The 23,672-nt window shown below is 27.1% G+C and overlaps 3 protein-coding genes across 5 annotated transcripts; 1 reads left to right on the plus strand and 2 right to left on the minus strand.

Annotated features, from left to right (window-relative positions):
• The first annotated feature begins 158 nt into the window (after window positions 1-158).
• Window positions 159-2,373, plus strand: LOC113798723 (uncharacterized). Its single transcript, XM_027349297.2, has 6 exons — window positions 159-379; window positions 448-895; window positions 969-1,165; window positions 1,236-1,469; window positions 1,528-1,677; window positions 1,733-2,373. The coding sequence occupies exons 1-6, from the start codon at window positions 281-283 to the stop codon at window positions 2,303-2,305; spliced, it is 1,701 nt and encodes a 566-aa protein (XP_027205098.2). The 5' UTR covers window positions 159-280; the 3' UTR covers window positions 2,306-2,373.
• Window positions 2,374-2,488: 115 nt separating this feature from the next.
• On the minus strand, window positions 2,489-19,046 carry Pkc53E (Protein C kinase 53E). Of its 2 annotated transcripts, XR_012846119.1 has the most exons (5): window positions 17,755-19,046; window positions 6,693-6,977; window positions 5,330-6,571; window positions 3,635-4,673; window positions 2,489-3,540 (listed from the first exon to the last, which is right to left on the minus strand). XR_012846119.1 is itself a non-coding variant. In XM_027349296.2 (4 exons), the coding sequence occupies exons 1-4, from the start codon at window positions 18,367-18,369 to the stop codon at window positions 4,218-4,220; spliced, it is 2,598 nt and encodes an 865-aa protein (XP_027205097.2). In that variant the 5' UTR covers window positions 18,370-19,046; the 3' UTR covers window positions 2,489-4,217. The 2 variants fall into 2 exon arrangements, 1 of the variants encoding a protein (XP_027205097.2); XM_027349296.2 differs by having other exon boundaries at window positions 2,489-4,673.
• A 3,205-nt stretch (window positions 19,047-22,251) lies between these two features.
• On the minus strand, window positions 22,252-23,447 carry LOC113798550 (uncharacterized). Of its 2 annotated transcripts, XR_012846085.1 has the most exons (4): window positions 23,343-23,447; window positions 23,036-23,227; window positions 22,493-22,967; window positions 22,252-22,409 (listed from the first exon to the last, which is right to left on the minus strand). XR_012846085.1 is itself a non-coding variant. In XM_027349107.2 (3 exons), exons 1-3 carry the CDS (start codon window positions 23,349-23,351, stop codon window positions 22,578-22,580), a joined length of 591 nt encoding a protein of 196 aa, XP_027204908.2. In that variant the 5' UTR covers window positions 23,352-23,447; the 3' UTR covers window positions 22,423-22,577. The 2 variants fall into 2 exon arrangements, 1 of the variants encoding a protein (XP_027204908.2); XM_027349107.2 differs by lacking the exon at window positions 22,252-22,409 and having other exon boundaries at window positions 22,423-22,967.
• Window positions 23,448-23,672: the final 225 nt, after the last annotated feature.

Consider the following 23,672-nt stretch of genomic DNA (forward strand, 5'->3'; position numbering starts at 1 on the left):
TTTTTGAAATTTGAACGGAATAATATTCGAGATCCGATCCAGATATATACTATATGAACGGCATTAAAATCATTGTAATAGTAGTGGTCGTTTCATTGAAATTTAGAATTGTTTTCTATGCTACTACAACAACCTTTACACATGCATTTGGAACTATCAAAACAAAACTCGATTTAGATTTGAATTCAATGTTTGAAAAGAAAAATTTCTTATCGCGATTATAAAATTTTAATGAATAATTTCTCTTCTAATAAAAATTTAAATCAAATAATTGACAATCATGAATTTACGTTCAAATCGTTATTACCCTTCTGGAGCTGATCATCAATCAACAGTTGCGGAAATTTTTGGCAATAATGTTGATGCAAAATTTTCACCGGTAATATTCAAAAATGTTGAATTTTTATTCGTATGATTAATAGATAATTTTATCTGCAATAATTTAAGCTTCAAACACCACCATATGTTGTCGAAGGACAAATAGATGTTGACCAAAATCAAAATTCCTTTGATGATAATGTGATTAATTCGAATGTTGATTTTACAAAACCTGAACAAACTGGTTCGATGATACCACCAACGTCTACAATTATAATGGTTACCGAACAAGAACTAAATGAAGCAATCGATATTGATACAATTGAAATTGCCGAACAAGTGAATAAAGAATTGGAAACGATGAATATTCAACGGCAATTATTCGGTCGTCATGTATTACATTGTGGATCGACAAAAATGTTCAATTTATTACGGAAACCAAGACCATGGTCTGAGATGTTAAAGCACCCGAAACAATATTCGGAAAAAATGCAATCATATTTACTGTTGAAAAAATGGTTAGAATTACCGCGACAGCAACGACATGATGAACTTGTTGCATTGAATGAATGGTATTGTATGTAAATTTAAAGTGTTTAAATTTTTTTCTATTTGATGATAAAATTTTTGTTTTTGGGCAATTCTTCTAGTACATTTGGCTGCCAATCGTGAACAAGAACTTGGACAACCACGACCATCATTGGATCGAATACGTGGTGAACGAACAAAATTCACACAAACACAATTAACCATTCTGGAAGAATATTTCAATGAAAATCCATATTTAACAGCGGATAAAATGAACGAATTGGTTGAAAAATTAAATCTAGCTCCACCGAAAATCAATGTAAGAAAATGTTTCTTCGAAAGTTTTCAATTTTAAATGTTTTAAAAATAATTTTGAAATTTAAACACAGGAATGGTTCCATGGACGAAGAAAAAAATGGTGTCAACAACATAGTGATAATAAAGAATTGATTGAAAATTTTCGAAAAAAAGGACGACAATACCGTAATCGTAGCAAACAGATGGCGTTCAATGATGAACAAATTGAATTTTTGGAACGAACATTTCATGAAAATCCATGGTTAGATTATGAACGACGTAGAGATTTGGCAAAAAAATTAGAAACAACCGAACAAAGGATACGAGTAAGTTATCGATTTATTTAATTTTTATCATATACCAATTGAAATTTTTTTATTGTAGAATTGGTTCAACAGTCGACGAAATAGATTTAAACATGATCAATTATATGTACCATCCAAACCGGCAACAAACTTAATGAGATTACCAAAAGAAAAGAAAGCGCCCACAAGAATACAAAGGAAACGTGAACAATGTGCTACAAATATACAGGTATTAAAAATTTCGAAATATTTTAAAAATAATTTTTTTAAACCATTTCATTTAGAGTTGGTGGCGTGGACATTGTGTACGGAAAATTCTTGAACAGCAATCACCAAAATTTACAATCATTCGCGAACGATTACGTTTCATACGACAAAATCTGGCGGAAAATAGTGATAGTTTAATTCGTCAATTTTTAAATGTTTCCAAATTGATTGAAAGAAATTTTTCCATTTCGAATGATCAACAAATACCAAAAGAAACAACAAAAGCATATCATCTACCAAGTTTAACAATGATGAATGATCAGATACAAAAAGGTTGCCAACTATCTTTACAGATATTCGAAATAATTCAAGATTTTGAACGACAAAAACAACAAGATAAACAAAAGGAAACGGAAAAGTTATTACGAAATCGTTTAGTAATGATGGGTCGACAACAGCAAACAATGTTGATGACATTACAACGACGTAATAGCAATATGACTAATAATCAGAATAATGTTCGGCGATCAAATCGAAAATTGGCCAAACTTTCGATAACAAAAGATGATTCATTGAATAAGAATAATGATAATGATGGTGGTGATGGTAAATATTTGTCGATATCATCATCATCTCCAGCACATACATAGCCCCCAAACATGAAGCTTATTTGTATTAATTTTTTTAAAAAGAAAATTAAAGTGATATTTCTATCATATTTCAACAACATTTTTATTCATTCATTTATCATTTTCGTTGATTAATTCAATTTTTACAATTTTTTTTTGTTGTTGTTGAAATTATATTTATATAAATCATTCAAATGTCACATTTATATCTTTCTTTCTTTTTAAATCTGTGCGGAAGACAATTTGATGCACCGGATTTTCATTTTGATTTTTTTTTGTATTTTTAAAAATTAAAAAAAAAATTCAAAATAGTTAAAATTGGGCTGTTTTTTGGGGAAATGGTGGGTGGTTTTGATAATATAAAGAAGTAATATTACAATGATGATGATGATGATGATGATCTCAGATGAAAAAAAAATTCTTGAATGATAATGTTGATGATGATCGATTTAATGATATTGATGTGAAAATATCGATATTGTTGATAGATAGCCAATGGCAATGATAATAATGGTTGCTTTTATCGAATTCTTTGAGTATCAGTTATAAATGATATTTGTTAGCACAATAACAAAAAACATTCGAAAAACATTCGAATCATTTACGATAATGGTCATCATCTGATGATGATATTCTGATGTTTTTTGATTTCGATTCTTTCTCGATGCAAATTTCATGATATCAAAAAATAATGATTATGGCCTAAAGGTTCGAATGATTTCCATCAAAAAAAAAATCAATTTCCTCTATTCAAATGATTATGGTGTTTATTTTGATTTTTTTTTTTGATTGAATGCAAAAAAAATTCAAATTTGATCTTGTTTTTTTTCACATTACAAGTATATGATGATTCATTCGAAACAGAAACCATTGTCAATCAATACAACAACAGAACCCAACCGAACAGAATAGAAGAATGACATTTTCATTAGTTGAAATGATGAATTATTTAACGAATCATGAATTTCATTATGGCCATTTTTTGTTTGTGCAATAAATGAAAATAATCATTTTGGGTTGCCAGGATTAATTTTATTGTTATTATTATCATTTCTGAATGAATTCTTGAGTGAAATTATGAAAGTGGAAAAAAACATGAAGCCAATTTATTGAGCCATGAGAGAATGTTTTCGGAAGAAAAAAAATTCTTCAAAATTCTTGGAATGTTTATTCAATGAAAGATGTTTTTTTGTTTTGTTTTTTCAGTTGGTTGGTTGGTTGAGTTTATTTATTTTCTTTTCCTTTTTTTCTATTCGCTACGAAATGTTTCGAATCATTAAACGAAAAAAAAAGCAAAAAAAATTAATTATGATCATAATGAATTCTTTTCTTTTTTTTCTTCGCCATTACCGTTGCCATCATCATTATTATCATCATTATATGAATGTCATTATTGACTGTTTTGTTTTTTTTTTTGAATTCAGTAGTTTCCGGTTTCATTGATGATAAATATCATTATTTTGGCCATAATCAAAGTGAAATGAATGTGGGTCATTTTGAATAATAATTTTGATTCAGACAAAAAAAAAAATACAGGTTGATTTGAATGTTTTTGTTGTTAGGAGGAGTGAGTAATGAAAACAAAAATTCCAGAAAATATTTAGGAAATGAAAAAAAAGGTATGTTTTGGAAAAAAACAAACAAATAACAATCAACGGCACACAAACAAACAAAAACACACACATAGGAAAAGTAAAAAAAAACGAGAAAAATATAAATTCAAATGAATTCCGTTATTATTTTTTGTTTCGTTCCGTTCTTGAATCTTTTTTTTTCAATTTCAGCAGATTCCAATTTCGTCAGTACGAATGTATCAACATTTTTATTCAGCCAAAACTTTATTTTCATTTTTCCAAAATTTTGTTTGGCTGGCTGGATATCATCATTTGACTGATAACCTCTATCGAAAAGATACAAACACAATTGTAACAATTTATACATGTTGAATAAATTCTGGATTAAGATAACTGAAACCAAGAAATTCTGTTTGATCTAAATTCATCATAAATAGACGATCAGTTGGTGTTAAATCGGTACGTTCAGATGTAAATTGTTTATCAAAATTACTAACATCTTTACGATGTTTTATTTTCGGTTTAAATGGTGGTTGTACTTCACGTTTAGCAATTTTATCCCAATCAATACGACGAAAAAATGGATGTGAACGTACATCTTCTTCACCGGTTTCCAATGAACAACCAAGACGTTTATCCGGATTTTTTACTAACAATGCACGACATATATCTTTTGCTTCTTTTGATAATAATTTTGGATATGAAACACTATGATCAGTAATTGCAGCAAATAATTCTTCTTCATCTTCACCATCGAATGGTGGTTGTCCAACAAGCATTTCATATAATAATACACCATATGCCCACCAATCCACCTATAAAGAGAAAAATATAGATGGAAAACAAAATCAATAAATAAATAAAATCAATAATGGAAAAAAGTAAAAAAAGCAAAAATTGATGACTAAAACAATGTACACCAAAACAAAACCAAAAAATTTACAAAAAAAAACTAAACATGAATTATTCTATTTCCACATTGTTCAAGCAGAATCATAATCAAATGTCAGAAACCAGAACAACAACAACAACAAAAAAAACGATGTTTCAACATCAATAATAGGCAAAACAAAAAAAAAGGAAAAAGAAAAATATGCACCCAAAAAAAAAGTATGCAAATTGATGTTCATCATGGTGTACTCACACATTCGTGAGAGCATAAGGAATGAATGAATAATAAATAAAACATATAAGAAAAATGGCAACCAAAAGAAAAAAGAAACACTGAAGATATCAAATTTTAAATTGTAAAAAAATGTTTGAATCTCATTTGTTTTCACACATTTTTTGTTGGCATAAATATATCATTTTTCTTTCTCCTATCAAATTTGTTTATTTGTATAAATGTTTGTTTGTTGGTTTTTTTTAATACAAACATATTAATAAAATGTAGAAAGGATAGTGTAAGTGAAAGAGATAGAAAAGTATGACTGATTTGAAATATACAAACAGAATGGGAAAAGATACATACCGATTTACCATATGGTTGATAAAGTATAATTTCCGGTGCTATATAATCCGGTGTACCACAGAATGTTTTTGTACGTTTATCACCAAATATATTTTCTTTACACATACCAAAATCGGCAATTTTTATATGACCATCTTGATCTAATAAAACATTATCTAGTTTAAGATCACGATAAACAATACCTCTTGAATGTAAAAAAAATAAACCAATAGCAATTTCGGCAGCATAAAATACGGCAATTGGTTCCTTAAATTTACCACATTGTTGTATTTGAAACATTAGATCACCACCATTAACATATTCCATAACAAAATAAAGACGATCCATTGTTTGAAAACAAGAATGTAATTGTACAAGAAATGGTGGTTTATCTGCTAATGCTAAAACACGTTTTTCAACCATTGCACATTCAACATCATCATCCTGTATGATAATATCTTTTTTTAATATTTTTACTGCATATAATTCATCAGTTCCTTTACGTTCGGCTAACATTACTTTACCAAATGAACCTTTTCCAAGTACCATAATATAATTAAAATCAGTTGAACGTATCACATCTTGTTTACTCATATTATGTGGTAAATTTGTTAATATTGATGATTGATCAAATTGTAATGGATGATTATGATGATGATGACCAAGATTATTCATTGCAGCAGTAACATGATCTAATGTTGAACAATAACTTAAATTATCACCTAAACCAGAATCACTATCATTTTTTTGCCATGATGTTACATTAGATGTAACAGATCTAAGACGCATATCTAATAAAACACGAACATCTTCACCGGCAGCCGGTACAGGTACATTATAATATTCACCTTCTTCTTGTGTTAATAATTTAAACCAACCATCAGCCGGATTTTTTAATAATTCTGAAACACCAAATGATAATGCACCCATAAAATCATTACGTGTTGTACGATCCCAATCCCATATTTCAATTAAAAGACGACGATCTTTATCATCTGTTTTAAGATCAAATACAAGTGTTTCATTCCATTCAGGATTTAATGATGATTTTATTGTACGTGTTTTTCTTTTAACACCATGACCATTATCAGGCACTAGTTTACATTTTACATATGGATCGGATAAACCATTTGGATCCATTGGTATTAGATTACGTGCTTGTTTAATTTCACAAAATAATTTATTCTGTTCATCATTTGAATAGATTTTTAATTGAATACGACCACGACGTTCAGTATGATCACAGCCACATAGATTTGGTACCTAATTTATTATTATTATTATTGAAAAAAAAACAAACAAACAAAAAATCAATAAATAATTAATCTAATTAACTTCAACAAACAAAATGATAATCGAATCCAAAAACAAAAAACAAACATACCAAATCTTGACATTTTTTATGTACATTCATATCGCATGCTTTACATTTATAACCTTGATGTATAAGACCATATAATAATGATCCACAATGATCACAAAATGTTGGTGATGTATATGTATGTACTTGAAATTGATGTCTAGTACGATCACCATCTTGATGATGTTGACCGGATCGTCGTTGTTGTTGTTGTTGTTGTTGTTGTCCACTTAAAAGACCTTTATCAACACCGGGACATTTGAATGCAACAAATTCATGACAACGTTTATGTACAACATATGAACAAATCTAATGAAAAACAAAAAAAAAAAATAAAAACAAAAGATTACAAAAAAATAATGAATTTTTTGCTTTCCTAAATAAACAAAACAAAAAAAAAAATTAAATTAAAATTTATTTTTAAAAAAATATTTCCTTGGGATTTTCAATCCTTTTTTTAATACTTTGTTTCCGAATTCAACAGGGATTTGTTTTGGTGACCAAAATGACAAGATAACATTCATGAATTTGACAACAGCAAACAGAAAAAATATGGAAAAATTTTTTCAAACTAAACCATAGATTAGACCGGTATATACAAACTAGACTAGGCAATGGATTTTCGGTTGAATAAATATTTTTTTTTTTCAAATAACGATAAGGATTGTCAAGCGAATAATGAAAATTTTTGCTTTTGTTTTTTTTTTTGAAAAAACAAACATTGTAATGAAGATAATTTTCAAAAGAAGAATAGATGAAAAATGAAATTTTTTGTTCGGGTCAAACAGAGAAAAAAAAAATCAGAATCAAATCCATTCTGGAAAATTAATATTTTAAGATTGTTTTTGAATTTATAGCCAGAAAAAACAAAACAAAACAAAAAATGTCATTTCTTATCATATCATTGTGACAATGTTGTATGTATTGACCAACATCTATTTTTATCATTTCAATCGAATGAAATGAAATGAATGAAATGAATGAAAAATGACAAAACAAGGAGAAAAAAACCAATAGTACATTTAATATTGGGATTAATTTTTCTTGTTTTTCGTTTTTGGGTTCGAGTTCGGGATTGTTGTTGATTAAGATTGCCTGTTGTCACAATGTCTGTTTCAAATGTTTTCCATTTTCATCATCATCATCATCATATGATGACAATGTTGATGATGAAGAAAAATTCTTTGCATTCAGTAACAAGAACTACATTCATTTTTTTCACATAACAATTTATATAAACGAGATCATTTTTCATATTTAATATGATAAATACATACTGATGATGATGATGATATTGATGATAATTTTTATTAATTTGTTTTTATTATTATTACAAACACACACAAGCGATCATTTTTTTTCGTTCAACAAAATAATATAGTAATTTTGTTTTTTTTCAGATGATCAAATAATTTTTCATTCATTGGATTACATTAGTTTGTTAATTAGTTATTCCATATATACAGAAATTAATGAATGAAATCATTATTTTTTCATATCTTTCATGTGTGTGTGTGTGTGCCAATGGTTTTTCATTCAGTTATAATAATATTATAAAATAAAAAACTTTATACCCAAAGATGGAACATAGGGTTATGAAGAAAAAATAAAAATAATGACTATCTTGAATTATTCAGTGATTTTCTTCTTTAAGCTTATTCTGTTCACCAAAAAAAAAATATGATTCCATATGAATATCAATAATGTATTACTGTTTTTTGGGTTTCATTCGGAATTTATATTTTCATTTTCATTACACATTTTCCATCATATTATCATCATCATCAAACAAAACGACATAATTATACGTTTCGAATGAATTTTGGTTCCAGGATTCAAATTTCAAAAACAAAAAAACAAAAAAATGATAAAATAAATCTTTTGATCTTCAAAATCTCTGTATGATTTATCGGATGGATTAACATTCTTAACATTTTCAAATTATTTTTTTTTATCATTTTTTTTGGTTGGTTGGTTCAATTACTTTATTCTCGTTCCAAATTCCAAATTCCGAATGATGATGATAATTAAAATGGAAATTTTTTTTTCTACGTTCAAACAACATCAAGGGCTTTTTTTGGTGGGTTTTCCATTTTAACATTTCAAATTTTCTCTTTACCGTTATACAAATCTGAACCCAAAAAAAAATAGTAATCAAAATGATACCAACCGAACCAAACAACAAAGTTTTTCTTTTTCATGGTCAGATTAATTTTCTGTTTCCTACACCATTATTATCATCATCCTTAAAAAAGCAGTTTTTAGCAGTTTTTATGATGATGATTATTTTTTTTGGTTTGGTTTGCCCGAAAACATCATCATCATTTCATTTAATAATAAAAATACAAATACAAATTCTGGTCATAAACTTTATGCAAATTCGATGTAGGTGTGTGTGTGGTTGTAAGTCATAAATTAGTTTTGAATCCTAGACAAAACAAGTAAAACTTTTAATGGAATGAATATTATGAATTCATCAAACAATAACAAACAAACAACAAGAGGAATGTATTACCGGAGTAAAGTATTACTTTTTTTTCCAAAATATCTAAACCAAGTTTAAATCAAGTTTTGCGTTGAATAGCAAACGTTTTCTTTTTTTTTTAAATTTTTAATTTCAATTTTTAAATAGAAACAACAAAACCACAAATTCTTGATGAAACATTTATTTCCTGTTTCATTTTGTTATTCTTTCTTTTTTTTCCCATAAAATTCTTGAATTTCAGAATCTGATCAAAATACTGATGGCCGAGAGTCAATTACAATTTTTGTTATTGTTATTGTTAGTGTTGGTGTTTTTCTCATGCTGAAACATCTGCATTTCTTTTCCAAAATTCACACTGTCAATTCAATATTTTTTTTTCAAGTTTCGTTGTTGTTGTTGAGGAAATAGATTCGAGGAATAAAAAAAACTTTATTTTGAAAAACAAACAAACAAAATGAAATTGGTTTTTTTTGGTTTCAACAACGAAAAAAAATTCAATTATAAGTAAACTTTGAAACAACAACAACAACTTGACAACAATCAATTTGAAAAATTTTCAGTAAAAAATCAAAAATCTTTCAAAAACTATGAAGTTTTTGCTTGTAGTATCATCGTTTGTTTTTGAAAGTTCCAGGATAAATGATAAAATATGTAAATTATGATTGACTTGAATAAGTTTTCTGATTCGAATATGAATTTTGGAAAATTCACATATGACGGTTCAAAAGATCAAAAACATTTGAACCGTCATCGGTGAATTGAAAATGACAACCGGTTTGGCAAAAAAAAAAAAAAATGAAAAAAATTGACAAGCAACCAGAAAAAAAAAGAACCAAACATGATTCGGTCATTTTTGTTTTTTTTTTGGAACATAAAGCTGCTGCAATCAAGTGAACAACAACAACAAACAACCAACTTTGAAAGAATCCAGAATTCATTCTGATTATCATTAATGAATTGGATCAACAAAAAAAATACCAGATCAGAATTACAAATGTGAAATTACAAGCAAACAAGCAAATTTGAAAGAAATATGATGCTCATTGATGATGATGATGAGCCGAAGAGGAAAACAAGTTTCTGGAAAAAATTATGTAGGCACACACACACAGAAAATAAAGAATTTGAATCACGCAATCAAAGAAAAAAAAGGAAAAAAAAATCATTTCTTTTTTTTCTGTGATCGGCTTCAAGAAAAGAAATTAATCATAAGAATTCTCTGTGTGTGTGTTTTCAGTGAAGATGATGATGATGAAATTTAGATTTTCTCCATTTTCATCCTCTTATTTCATCATCATCATCATCATATGACGATGATGTTTAATTCAAAATGATGTTTATTTCAATGTTCATTCATGCAACACACACCATTGAAAAAAGAAAAAAAATATAAAATATAAACCAATTTGAACAACAAGCGATTATAGATTCTATTCTTTATTCTCCATTAAGATTGAAGTGGAGAGAGAGAAAGAAAAAAAAATGTTAATGTCATTATCGTCCACATCCACATTCACATCTACAAGATTCTAAGAATAGAAAGTGATGGGGGCGAACAAACAAAAAAAAAAAAAAAAAATTCATTTACAACCCAATAATAATGATGATGATGATCAGAATAATCAGAATGCAAAAAAAAAAAAAAAATTCAATCCAAATTGATTGAACAAATTTATTCATAAAGATAGTGGATGAAAAAAAGAATGAAATTCAAAAACACTTTCATCCAGTATATGTACCGGATGAAAATCATTAATATACGATTATCGTTGAATATGATCGACGACGGAATTTCATCATTATTATTATTATTATTAGTAGTAATAATTTCCCCATCATAATGATCATCATCATCATAATCATATAATTATTCTAATAAAGTGGGCCAACAAAAAAAATAAAAAATAAAAAATCCAATTATGTTTCCGATTTTTGAGCGTGATATTCAGAACGAAAGAAAGAATGAAAGAAGGAAAACAACATTGAAAAATTAAAAATCAAAATCAAAATTTTTTCCCACACAATCATTATTATTCAACGAATTTCAATGTTTTGGAAAAAAGAAATTATGAGAATTTTTCTGTTGAAAATTTTCATTTTTAAAGTTTGTTTTTTTTATCCAATATATTTCATCATCATTTTTTTAACTCTGCCCTCATTTTGATAATGTTGATTATCGCTTTTTTATTTTGCATAAATTCCAAGCAAAAATATTCCAAGTAAAAGCGACTACATTCATTAACCGACCTGGACCAAAACAAACATGGTGAAATTCCATTAGACCATTCGAGAGAGAAAAAACACCAGCAACTATAGTCGCTAACCAAACACTGTAATGGAACAGAGATAAAAAAAACAAACAAAACAAACAATAAACCAAAGAGAAAACATAGTGAATAACGCCCCTGAAGCTATCGATCATCATCGATAATGATGTTCAATTTCGTTTGATTAATGAATTATCTAATAATATACAGAGAGAGACCACTAAATGAGAATTTATTTTTTTTGCTTGTTTTGGCAAATATCATTATCTTTTTTTTTCATTATCAAAACGGAATATCCATATCATTACGAATGAATAAATTGGGAAATTGTTCAAAAACGCTTATTAAAAGTAATAGTAATGAGATTTTGTATGTCTAGACTTTCATCATATTCTATTATTACAAAAATATTGGATTTTTGTTTCTATAGCAAAATTAAATTCTTCAAATTATCATCATTATCAAATGATTTTTACTACGTCATTTATGAATGGAACGGAAAGAATCGAATCAATATTGAGCAAAAAAAAATAAACATTCGAATTTTTTTTTTTTTTTTTGTCAATTTCGACAGTGAAGCTTACATTTCAGGGGAAAATTTCATTTTATTTATTTTTTAAAAAATTTAAAAATTTCTCCCATTTTATTCATTCATCATCATAGCAACATTGACAAAGTTTTTGTTTTCATCATATAAAAAAATATACATTGAAAAGAAAACAAATAGTAACTATGTAATTGATGGAAGAAAAAGAAAAGAATTGAAAAAAAGAAAGAATGACAGAATGAGATTTAACTACTCATTTTTTCTTCAAACTCACGAAAAAAAAAAAGAATAAAAAATGGAATAAGAAAAAAAATTTTAATATGAAAAGATTGTCTTTTTTCCTCATTTTTTTTCTCAATCAATCACAACGACTATGTTGTTGTCAATGTCGACGTCAACGACAAAGTGCATTGCCATTATTCTTACAAACCAACACCAACAACAACAACAAAATCTAAATTACAAGATCGTCATCATTATTCACATGGTCATAATATTTGAAATTCGTGATAACAACACAGCCAAAAAAACTAATTTAAAATGTAAATATAAGACAAAAACTGCTAAAAAAAGAAATAAATAAATCAAAACAAAAAGAAAAAAACTTTATCATCATTATAATCATTATTATGTCCATTTGGAAATAATGTGTACCATAATGATGAAAATAAAACTCAATAAATTGACTGAATTCTACTCATCATCATGATTGTATGTATGATTTATTTAGGTTTATCGTTTTTTTTCAACATTTTCTTTTTTTTGTTGAGAAATTCAATTACATTGAATTTTATGAGAAAATCTAAAAATAAAATACAACCAAACATTGATCAAAACCCAAAGAAACAACAACAACTAAAATTATGTAAGTAAAACAAAAAAACAAATGTTTTACAAGAAAATTGTTTGACAGGGCACGTTCGATTCTTTGGAACTAGAAAATTTTGTGTCTGAATAAAACAAACAAAACCTGAATAAATCAAACCTTTGAAAAAAAAACATATTATTGACGACGTGACTTATTATCATTATTATGATTATTATTATTAGTTGGTTGAAACAGTGAAGAAAAAAAAACCCAAAAAAAAGCATCATTCAAATTCATGTTTGGTTGTGGTCGGAATCAATTTTATCTATTTCTATTTCAACATTATTTGCCATTAAATGGTTGATTTAGAATCGAACATTAAATGTAATTTACAACAACAACAAAAAAACGAATATTCAGAAATTCATAAATAATCTTGATCATCGAAAATATCATTCAAAATATGTGATTCAGGTTTCGACAATTCATTCCTTCATTCATTCATTCTTCAATTTGTAATTGTAAATTGTCATTATTTTTCTTCAACAATCAAATTTTGCGTACAGACAAATGATAATGATGATTATTATTCTGAAACATGATTATTCATTTATTCGTCGTTGAATATGAAGAGAAAAACTTTTTTTTTGTTCATTGAGGAAATGGTTTTTTTTGTTTCTCTCTCTTGAAATGACAACAACAATAAATGCTGATTATAAACGAAATAATGATAGAATTTTCTTCTGATTCTGACAAAGATTCTGATCCGATGATGATGATGATTACACATCATAAAAGAAACAAATTGAAACAACAACAACAACAACAACGATAAGTATTATATTCATTGAATATTCCATTCTTTCTTTAATTTTTACTACATTTTCTCATTTGATTTGCTTTTCATAATATGATTGTTTCGAATGGATGAATGGATGAAAATAAACGAAAAAACTAGTCATCAATATAATCAACAATATGTCGAAATAATTTTATTTGATATTTATAGATCTCTCGTAAGAAAAAGAATCCTAAAAGCAAAAAAATGTTTCTTTACCATCTTATCACTACTAATCATATATGATTTTATTAATAACATATTTACAACATAGAAAATGAATGAGAAAAGAAGAATAATAAAAAAAATATATTTCCATTTTATTTTTAGGATAATTCTGCTCTATCGAATTACATGGAAAATAAAAAGATTATTTATCATAATATGATTATAAACAGAGGCTACAACCGGGCCAAACAAACAAAACAAAAAAAACTGGAAATTTATTACATCACCGTGCTGCTGCCACTACTTAATCTAATATTTCGGGAAAAAATTCAATCATAACAACAATGAGAAAACCAGGACGAAATAATACAAACGAAACGAAACAAAACAAGAATAATATTCATCATGAATATTTACTTATTAGAATAATTAATGATAATAGAAAATAAAGAAAAGAACAGAACAGAACAGAACAGACAGAAAAAAATACATTACATTACATAATCAAACAATGTGAATGAATGAATGAAATGTTAACAAAAAAAATCGATTGAAAAATAATAACTAATGATTATGATGAATATATCAATGTTTTAATAATGAATTTGAATGAATGAAGGAATTGGATTTTTTTTTGTTTTGTTTTGTTTGGCATTTCTTTCATATCTATGATTATTGATTTGTTTGGTGGAAAAAAAGAACGAACAAAATATATTAATGATTATTGAATGAATGAATGCAAAATGAAATTAATAATAATAATAATAATTTTTCATCATTATTTCAATCACATTCAAAGATAATTATTTATTTGTTTGTTGTTATCCTTTTGTTGTTGTTGTTGTCGTAAGGGATCAACAACAACAACAACAACAAAATTACTTCAATCGATCGATCGATCGATCGATTGATTGATTGATTGATTGATTTTGGAAAACAAGCAAATTTTTCTCGTTATGTTTAGTTTTCTTGTTGATATGTAGACTAAAGAGGATTATAATAATCATCATTATTTTTTTGTTGTAAATTGAAAATTTTTAAATTTTTAAAGTTTGTTAACAAGCAAATCTCTTACAATTTTACATTGATAACATGAACAATGTTTCATTCTCGATAATCTTTTTTCCAATTTATGACAACCGAAAAACAAACAAACAAAATGATAATGTGATTTTAATCAAAAATAAACATTGAAATTATAATTTGATAACCCTTTTTGTTTTGTTTCCAGTCCATCAAACAACAGAAAAAAGTGATTAATTTTATTTACATTATTATAATCACTGAAAAAAAATAATTAATGTTTTTTTTTGTTTCTCGTTGAATTTGAACAAACAAAAAACAAATCCAAAAAGTACAAGAATCCTCATCATCATCATTAGCAAAATTTTCAATTTGGAATTCAACTGGAAATTGAAAATTGAATGAAATTGTTTGTGAAAAAAAAGTGTTTTGTCTTTTTTAGAAATCAAATCACACACAGACACAGGCAGACAAATTGACACCTTTTACACAAACCAACAAAGATGTCTGCAATCATATTGATAAGATGATTCTCTGATGATGATTATGATGATGAAAAAAAGAACTAATAATACAACAACAAGAAGTGAAAATAATTGGCAAAAAATATAGAAAATTTCAATCACGTTTCATTTGATACGAGTTTAGTTACGATGTTTGATCGATTTGAAAAAGAATTTTTTCCTTTTAAAAAATGTTGTTGTTATTGAAAAATTCAATCAAAAAAAACTCCTTATTTTTGCTGGAAAAAATAAGAAATTTTTTGAAAAAAGATGTCCAGATTTTCTGGACACCCACACACCCACACACACACACATCCAGTATGTACAAAACATGATATCATTATCTATAAACAACATCACCAGTGTCTTATTATGTTTAGACATTTTTATTTACCGAAAAAAAAATTAGAAACAATTTTTTTCCCCTGTAAATCAATGTTTCCCGAACGAATGTTCCATAGACGTTCTGTTCCAAAGAGAAAAAAAAATCTAAACCAAACGGCAGTAGTTGTTTGCTTAAAACAGCCACAAATAGATAAACAAAACAAAAAAACAAAAATATTGACAGATTTGATTGATTTTCGTTTACCGTTTTTGTTCCCACAACCATAATTCGTTCAAATTGAATTAATATGAAAGAAAGAAAAAAGAAAAACTAAAACAAAATCCTGAATACAATCGCAAAAACACATTACAAAAAAGCAAGCATTACATAATATGGAATTATCACAATAGAAAATATTGTCACAAACTTAATGAACTAGAAAAAACAACAACAAATCCTTTATCATTAACGACAACAAATTCCATTATAATGACGATTGAGAAAGTGAAAAAAAATTAATAATAAATCCGGCTTTGTTGTTATTGATTCGAAATTTTTAGATTTTCGTTTATCTTTTTTCACCTTTTCATTTGTTGTTGTTGTTGTTTGTTGTTTGGTCGAATTTCTGCATATAGAAAACCTATAATTATCATTACATAATGACATAACCGATATGTCTGCCATGTTGGATAACGGTAAACGCCCTGAATGTTTGATATATGAATGAATATTAGTCGATTACCGAATGGTTTAAAAAATCTATCAAAATGAAACAAAAAAATTAATTATCAAGGTCAAGATAAGGTCATTTCCCAAAAGATTTCATAGCCCATTATCTCTTCATTCCTCTGAAAAAATCAATGAATTTTTCTATCATCAACACTTTATTTGAGAATCACAGATTTGGATTTGTAAGATTTTTATTCAAATAAAATGAAAAATTTAGTGGTTTAAGAGAGTTTCAATGAAAAAGAAAACAAAAAGTTTTTTTTTTGTTTTCAATCGGCTATTGATGATGTCCAACATTTTTCTGATTCTCTCTTCTTTAATTTCATTATTTCTCATTTGGCCCAAATAATTGAAATACGGGCGTCAGCTTGAATTTGTTTTGCTTTCGAATCATTTTTTTTGTTGTTGTTTTTTTTGTTTTGGTTCCATCATTTTCGTCTATTTACACCGTTTTTTTTTTGTTTTTGTTTTTGCTGATTCGTTTGATATTGTTATTCGTTGCTCCCTAAATAATACAAACTAAATATTTGTCAAAGCAATATCCAGAAAACACTGACTGAATCCATCAGTGAAGCAAAAGAAAATGTGTGTTTGGTGTTGAGAAGAAAGAAATAAATTCATTAAATGATTATGACACTGATCTTAAGCAACGAATGCAAAAAATGCACCGAAATTTTTTTTGATTTGCACCAACACACACACAGTATTTATACAGTGGCTGTAATAATAAACCCAAATAATAACAGAATATGTAATAAGAATGAATCGCAAACAATTTTCTTTCTTTTCCTTTTTTTTATCAACCACAATTTCAAAATAATTCAGCATTTAAATTATTGTCATTAGAATCCATTGATTGAATTGAAAAAGGCCGAAAACAAATATTCGTCGAACAGAAAAAAACGAAAACGAAAAGAATCGGCAAACTTAAAGAATAAACATTATTCAGTTCAGAATTCAAAATCAAGGACATTTAATATGTTGTTTTTTTTGTAATGTAAATACATATAGGAATTTTTTTTTGCAAAGAAAAACCAGAATTAAATATCAAAATTCTGTCTTCAATTATTTTGTCATGATTTTTTTTTTGTTTTGTTTGTTTTGTCAAAGTAATTCATGCCATAATTTAGTTTTAAATAAACAAAAGAAAATTCCCTATGGCCAGAAAAAAATACAGTAAACAAATTTCACAAAAGTCTTCAAAAATAAAAAATTAGAATTGGATTTTCTTATTCGCAATATATATTCTTCTCCATCATAATCAATCATATCAATGAATGTAACATGATAATGTTTCATTCTGTACCAAGAAAATATTCGGGTTTTTTTTTCTACCATCGTCATTAATCAATAGAAAAAGAAACTAGAAAAAATTTTGAAAAACAAAACAAACCTGACATTGGAAACCTTGTTTACCAAATCCCCAAATAAAATCTTTACAATGTGAACAAAATGTTGGCTGTTTAAAAAAACGTGGAAGAAATTTATGATCCTGTACGGCAAATATTGTTTTCTTTTTTAATGCACCTTTACGTGCACGTGCTGCTAGACCACGAGAACGTGTAAAACCACCACCACCACCACTACTATTTCCACTTCCTGTTGAATGAATATCATTTTCGATTGAAGGTTGTTGTTGTTGCTGTTGTTGTTGTTGTTGTTGTTGTGCAATTGATGATGATATTGAACATGTTGATGATGATGTTGTTGATGATGATGATGTGAGCATTGTTGAATTAGATCTTGAACGATTTTTGATTGGTGATTTTAATTCATTTGTTGTTATAATAACATTGTTGTTGTTGTTGTTGGTATTATTCGATGTTGTTGTTGTTGTTGTTGTTGTATTAATTATTGTCGGTGTTTGTGAATTATTACATTGTTCGATTGATTGATCAATAATCGATGATGATATTATTTTATCATCATCATCACCATTGTTGTTGTTGTTGGTGGTGGTGGTTGTTTTCGTTGTTGTCAATACTGATGATGACGATGATGACGACATTTTCGATGTTTTTTTTTAATTTTTAATTTAAAAGAAAAAAAAATCTATTTATTTACCTAACTTGTATTTGAATTATTATCATCATCATCATCATTTTTTTAGATGATAAACGAATGACACAATGAATTATGGCATCGGATGGCATTCAATCATTTCCAATTGATTGAATGACAAAATCAATTGCTGTTGTTGTTATGGGTGAATTTTCTTCTTCCATTCTTAGTCGATGAATTTTTTTTTTTGCCAAATGTCAATGATGACAATGTGAATTTTTTTTTTGTTCTGAAACCAGAACAAAAATCCACTTCAAATATATTAAGCACAACAATAAATTTATTTGTCGATCATTGATTTTTGATTGTGATTTTTGATTTTTTCAAAACCAATTTCAATTTCAATTGAAAATTTGAATTACGAATTATACACACGCACACACACTATCTATCTATATATTTTTTTTACATATGATTGTTGAATTTACAAAAATTCACCAAACCAAACCAAAAAGAAATCAAATGGTTAACGTTTTGTTCGTTGTTGCTGGCTGTTTGTTTTGTTTTGTTTTGGTTTTATGTTTTTGGTTTATGTTTTTGCTGTTGTTGTTGTTTTGGTTGTTGTTGTCGTCATCGTAGCCACAATCGTTATAAATTCTAGTCTATTTTATTTCGTCATTTTGGGTTTTGTTTGAATTTCTTCTATCCTCATCATCATTATCCATATATTACACATACACAAAGATTCGATTTAAACTTCTGCTTCTGCAAAATTCTATTTTTGGTGGAACTTTTTACATTGCTTTTTTTACAGTTATCTTACTACCGTTTTTTTTTGGTTGAGCTAACAGCATTACAATATCGGAATAATTTTTTACTTTGATCCTTGAACTCTTCAATCGAAAAAAACATTGAAATAAAAAAGTAGAAGTGGTATAAATTGGATGATATTCTATATAATATGCTAGACAAACACACACACACACTTAGAATGCTCGACGAATACCAGAATCTATACAAATTCTGCTATAGAAATATTTTTCCATAGAATATTACATACACTGGTTATTTATTTGTAAAAGAATGAATAATTCTTCTGTGTTGTTGTCGTCGTTTTTTCCCTGTTTTTTATAATGACAATTTTTTCTTTTGCAGAAACAAACAAAGAAAATAAAAAAATCGATCATGAATATGATAACGATAATGATTTTGAAACTAAAACTGAAACTGAATGACAACATAGATCAATTTCAGTGCATAAATTGCGAAAGAAAATAGCGATTATTTGAAATGAAAAAAGAATTTAAAACATTTTTTTAAAGAAAAAAACTTTGATTTGTTTGTCTTTTGAAAAAAGAAGAAGAATATTGTGCATATGAAAAGAGTAAAAACATCTTAATAACATCCAATATGAAACCAAGAAACTATGAAGAAACAAAAAAAAAAATTAAGATACAAATGCAAAAAAAGTTTGTCTTTCTTTCACATCAATCCTCTTATCTTTTTTTTTCTTATCCAGGTTTCACAATCATTCAGTTTACCGCTACATACATATTATATTACCGAAATCTTTAATTTTGTTTCCGTTTTTTTTGATCGGAATTTCGACACTTTAACAAATACAATGAATGAATGAGCGAAGAATTTTTTTTTCTTGAGCAATTTTTAATTCATTTCATTCTCATTCATTATTCAAAACACTTATTCAAGACATTGATGATGAAAGAATCGAATGAAATGAAAAGAATTATTTATTTATTTATTTTTTTTCCAAAGAAAATGTTGAAATTGAAAAAAAGAATAAAATTGAAAACATAAACAGAATCCCAGTCCAGAATTCAATCAACAAAGAATCTTTTCTGGGAAAACATAATAATATAGTTTTTTTTTGTTACTTTTCAATTGATCATTAATGATATTTGAAAACCGAAAACCGAAAATTCAAAATAGAAAAATCGATCAATTTTCACAATTGATGTTTCCACAGATTTCACAGATAATGTTTGGTTGAAAAAAATAATTAAAAGAAGATAAAGTGTGTTATTCTCTTTGAATATCATGTTTGACTACATTATTATTACTTATCGTATACAACATTATTTCCCAAACACATCATCATCATTGCTGGTGATAACAAGATATTCCTTCATACTCTCCGACAAAAACGAAAAAAATGATAATTAGTTTACCAAAATATTTTTTTGTTACATTCATTGAAATGAAATTACTTTAAGAAATTTTTTATCTTGATTCGAATTAATTAACAAAAAAAAAGAAAGCATACATCCTACAAACAACCATGATGATAATTTACGTCATAAGGCATCTCCCATTATCATCATCATGACAGCCATTACCATCGCTGCCATTATCATCATCACCATTATCACCATTACATTGGATTCTCATTTAAATTCAAATCTATCTCATCCATTACAATATTGGAGATTCTCATATTGTCAGATACCTTTCTGTTCATTGTTTTTTTTTTCTCAAATAATTCACCATTATTGTCGTAATCTACTGAATAAAATACGTGTCTTTCGTTTAATGTTTTCAATATTTCAAATATATAGAAATATATACAAAAATAGTGCAAAATTTTTATTTGTTTTTTTTCTGCAAGGGAAAAGTCACATATGTAAAAATAGCAGATATAAAAAAAGACATTGGAATGTTTTATTTATTCTGTTGTTTTTTGCTGATATGACACATGTGTGTTGTTCTTAATCAAAATGATGTTTATTCGTTGTTTTTTTCTCTTCTTTTCATTCGTTTTGTTTTTATTCTTCAGTCACACATATGCTTCGTAAAATGGTATATTTTTTTATTGATTTCTTTTTTTTTCTATTCCTTTAATGATCGTCTTTTTTTCGTCGTGAAAACATTACTGATTCTATCGTTTTTTTCCTGTTTTCAAAGAATTGAAATCAGCCTTTCACACAGAAATAATAATACACTACTATTCACGGAATATAGCCGGAGAAAAAACAACAAATAAAATTGTCGAAACATTTTCATTGATAAACATCATTTTCACATATCACGCACTGAAATAAATAATGATATATAAGAAAAAAAACAAAACATTTCTTCCGTTTACAAAATTATATACCTGAGAATGGCGATTAATGGTGGCAATAAATTCTCAATTGTTGTTGTAGATAAACGTTACAATGGATTTGTTTTTTTTCTCGAAAATGAAAACCCATTAAAAAGAAGAAATTCTTTTTTTTTGTTTACTTCCGTTGCTGCAGAACAAAAACAAACAACAACTAATCTAATTTAAACACACACAGAAAAAACAACAGCAGTTTTTCCCGAAAAACCAATCTTCAAGATTAATCATTAATTGATCGATATCATCAATTTCAATAAATATCATTTGATCAATTAGCCCGCACATGATTGAAAGTGAACAAAACACAAAAACAAAAATTCCTATAACACAAATTACATTAGTCATTTTTAATTATTTTCATTTTTAATTCCTACAAGAATGTTAAATGTTTCAAACCTGAAAACTGATTTTTCTCCATTTTCCAAATGTAAATGATGCAAACAACAATTTTGGCTTGTTTGAAAGGGAAGTGTTGAATGACAATTATTGAAATTGTAAAAGATTCTATCTGAATCTTAATGGATTCCTACCATTCATACGATCGTTTTTTCATTACAAAAAAAAAGAAAAGAAAATTTTCTTTTCCCATCAAATAATGATTGACATTAATTATTACAAAATGTCAATGTCTTGTTGGTGTCGGTGGTAATGGTAATGAATGATGAGAAAATTTATTACATAATGCCCTTTAGGCTTTTGATAATGAAAATAATGTTACCAGAAAGTTGACATTTTCAAATTTGAAAAGAAAAAAAAATTCACTTAGGATTGATTACTAATAGTTTGGGTTTTTTTATTTTCTTAATTCAATTCAATTCAATTTTGGGTTTTTGGGAAACAATTTGGAGACAATCGATTTGGAGTTTGAAAAGAAAATGGGAAAATTTCTTTGTTCTTTAAAATGAAAAGAATAGAAGAAAAAAAACCTATTTTTTTAGAAGAAAAAAATTAAATGGATTTTGTCAACAACAACAACATAAAAAAATGAAATAAAATAAAATTAATGTACTTTTTTTTGTTTCACATAAAGCTAATACCAGGATTTCTATTTTTCTCATTTCCTTTTTTTTCTTAATAGTATCTCGGTAATCAATCTAATATTTTACCCAGATTTTATGGGTAGGTGTATCGACTTGATAACCTGATGGCCCGATGATTGGTGCTGAAGCATGAACAAAATTTGCGGTTGATGCAGCCGATGAAAAATGATTCCATGATGTTGATTTTGGTGCTGGTGGTTGTGGTATTGATGATGGTTGGGTATGGAATGTTGGAATAGCAACTGACGGTGGTGGTGGTGGTGGTGGTGATGCAATCAATTTATCAAATGTTTGAAATGATGATGATGATTGTGGTGCCCATGATGTCGATATTGCTCCTTTAGGTGCTAATGCAGCCATTTGTGCAGCAATTTCAGCTGTTCGACGATCAACACCGATATCACCATGTGGTCGATAACCATTTTCATCGGCTGTATATTTTACCTAAATGAAATTGATTTTGAATTTTAAAGAATTCTGCATTGCAGAAAAAATTATTGATCAAATCAAACCTGTCGTAAATCACCATTAGCATCAGTATAGCTAAACGAACCGGTTACAACACCATTATGGCTTTGTTCTTGTCTTGTTTGGCCATCGGCTGTTTGATAACCAAATGAATATGGTAAATAATGTATAGGTTGTTCCAAAGGGAATGCTAACGTTATCGAAGCAAAACAATGGATAAACAATATGATGACAAACTGAAAAACCAGAAATTTTCGAAACAAAACATTAGATCATGACAGGTAAAAAAAAATCACCAACAACAACAACAAAAAAAATAAAAATGAAATAAAATAAATAAATAACACAAACCGATTTCATTTTCTATTCTTTAAATATTTAAATATTATTCATACAAACGATAAACGAATAATAAATGTTTCATTTGAAACTTTTCATATTATTTTTTTTCGTTGTGTATTTAAAAGAAAAAATATGGACATTTTATAGCCATAGGCTTTTCTCACCTACAACAACATCATCATGATGATGAAAAAGAAAAATTCTCGAATGAAGATCATCACCATCATATTATGATATAGTGATCAAATGGATGAGAAGAGGATCAACCCTAAAAAAGGCTTGTATTTTGTTTTTTCTGGAACGAATGATATATGGGGAAAGCGAGAAATGAAGAAGAAA

The sequence above is a fragment of the Dermatophagoides pteronyssinus genome, unplaced genomic scaffold, assembly GCF_027571235.1.
Source record: "Dermatophagoides pteronyssinus isolate colony J.1.1.1.1 unplaced genomic scaffold, Derpt_VIB-CSIC_2022.12 sq0004, whole genome shotgun sequence".
Taxonomy (NCBI): domain Eukaryota; kingdom Metazoa; phylum Arthropoda; class Arachnida; order Sarcoptiformes; family Pyroglyphidae; genus Dermatophagoides; species Dermatophagoides pteronyssinus.

Bases quoted from the DNA above. Each gene is read 5' to 3' on its own strand.
- Pkc53E (XM_027349296.2), bottom strand. From the start codon at position 18,369: ATGTCGTCATCATCGTCATCATCAGTATTGACAACAACGAAAACAACC. The intron at 6,978-17,754 runs GTTTGTTTTGTT...GTTTTTCATTAG, and splicing joins AACAAGGTTTCCAATGTCAG to ATTTGTTCATATGTTGTACA. The intron at 4,674-5,329 runs GTATGTATCTTT...TTCTCTTTATAG, and splicing joins ATCAACCATATGGTAAATCG to GTGGATTGGTGGGCATATGG.
- LOC113798550 (XM_027349107.2), bottom strand. The intron at 22,968-23,035 runs GTTTGATTTGAT...AATTTCATTTAG, and splicing joins CTAATGGTGATTTACGACAG to GTAAAATATACAGCCGATGA.
- LOC113798723 (XM_027349297.2), top strand. From the start codon at position 281: ATGAATTTACGTTCAAATCGTTATTACCCTTCTGGAGCTGATCATCAA. The intron at 1,470-1,527 runs GTAAGTTATCGA...TTTTTATTGTAG, and splicing joins CAACCGAACAAAGGATACGA to AATTGGTTCAACAGTCGACG. The intron at 1,678-1,732 runs GTATTAAAAATT...CATTTCATTTAG, and splicing joins AATGTGCTACAAATATACAG to AGTTGGTGGCGTGGACATTG.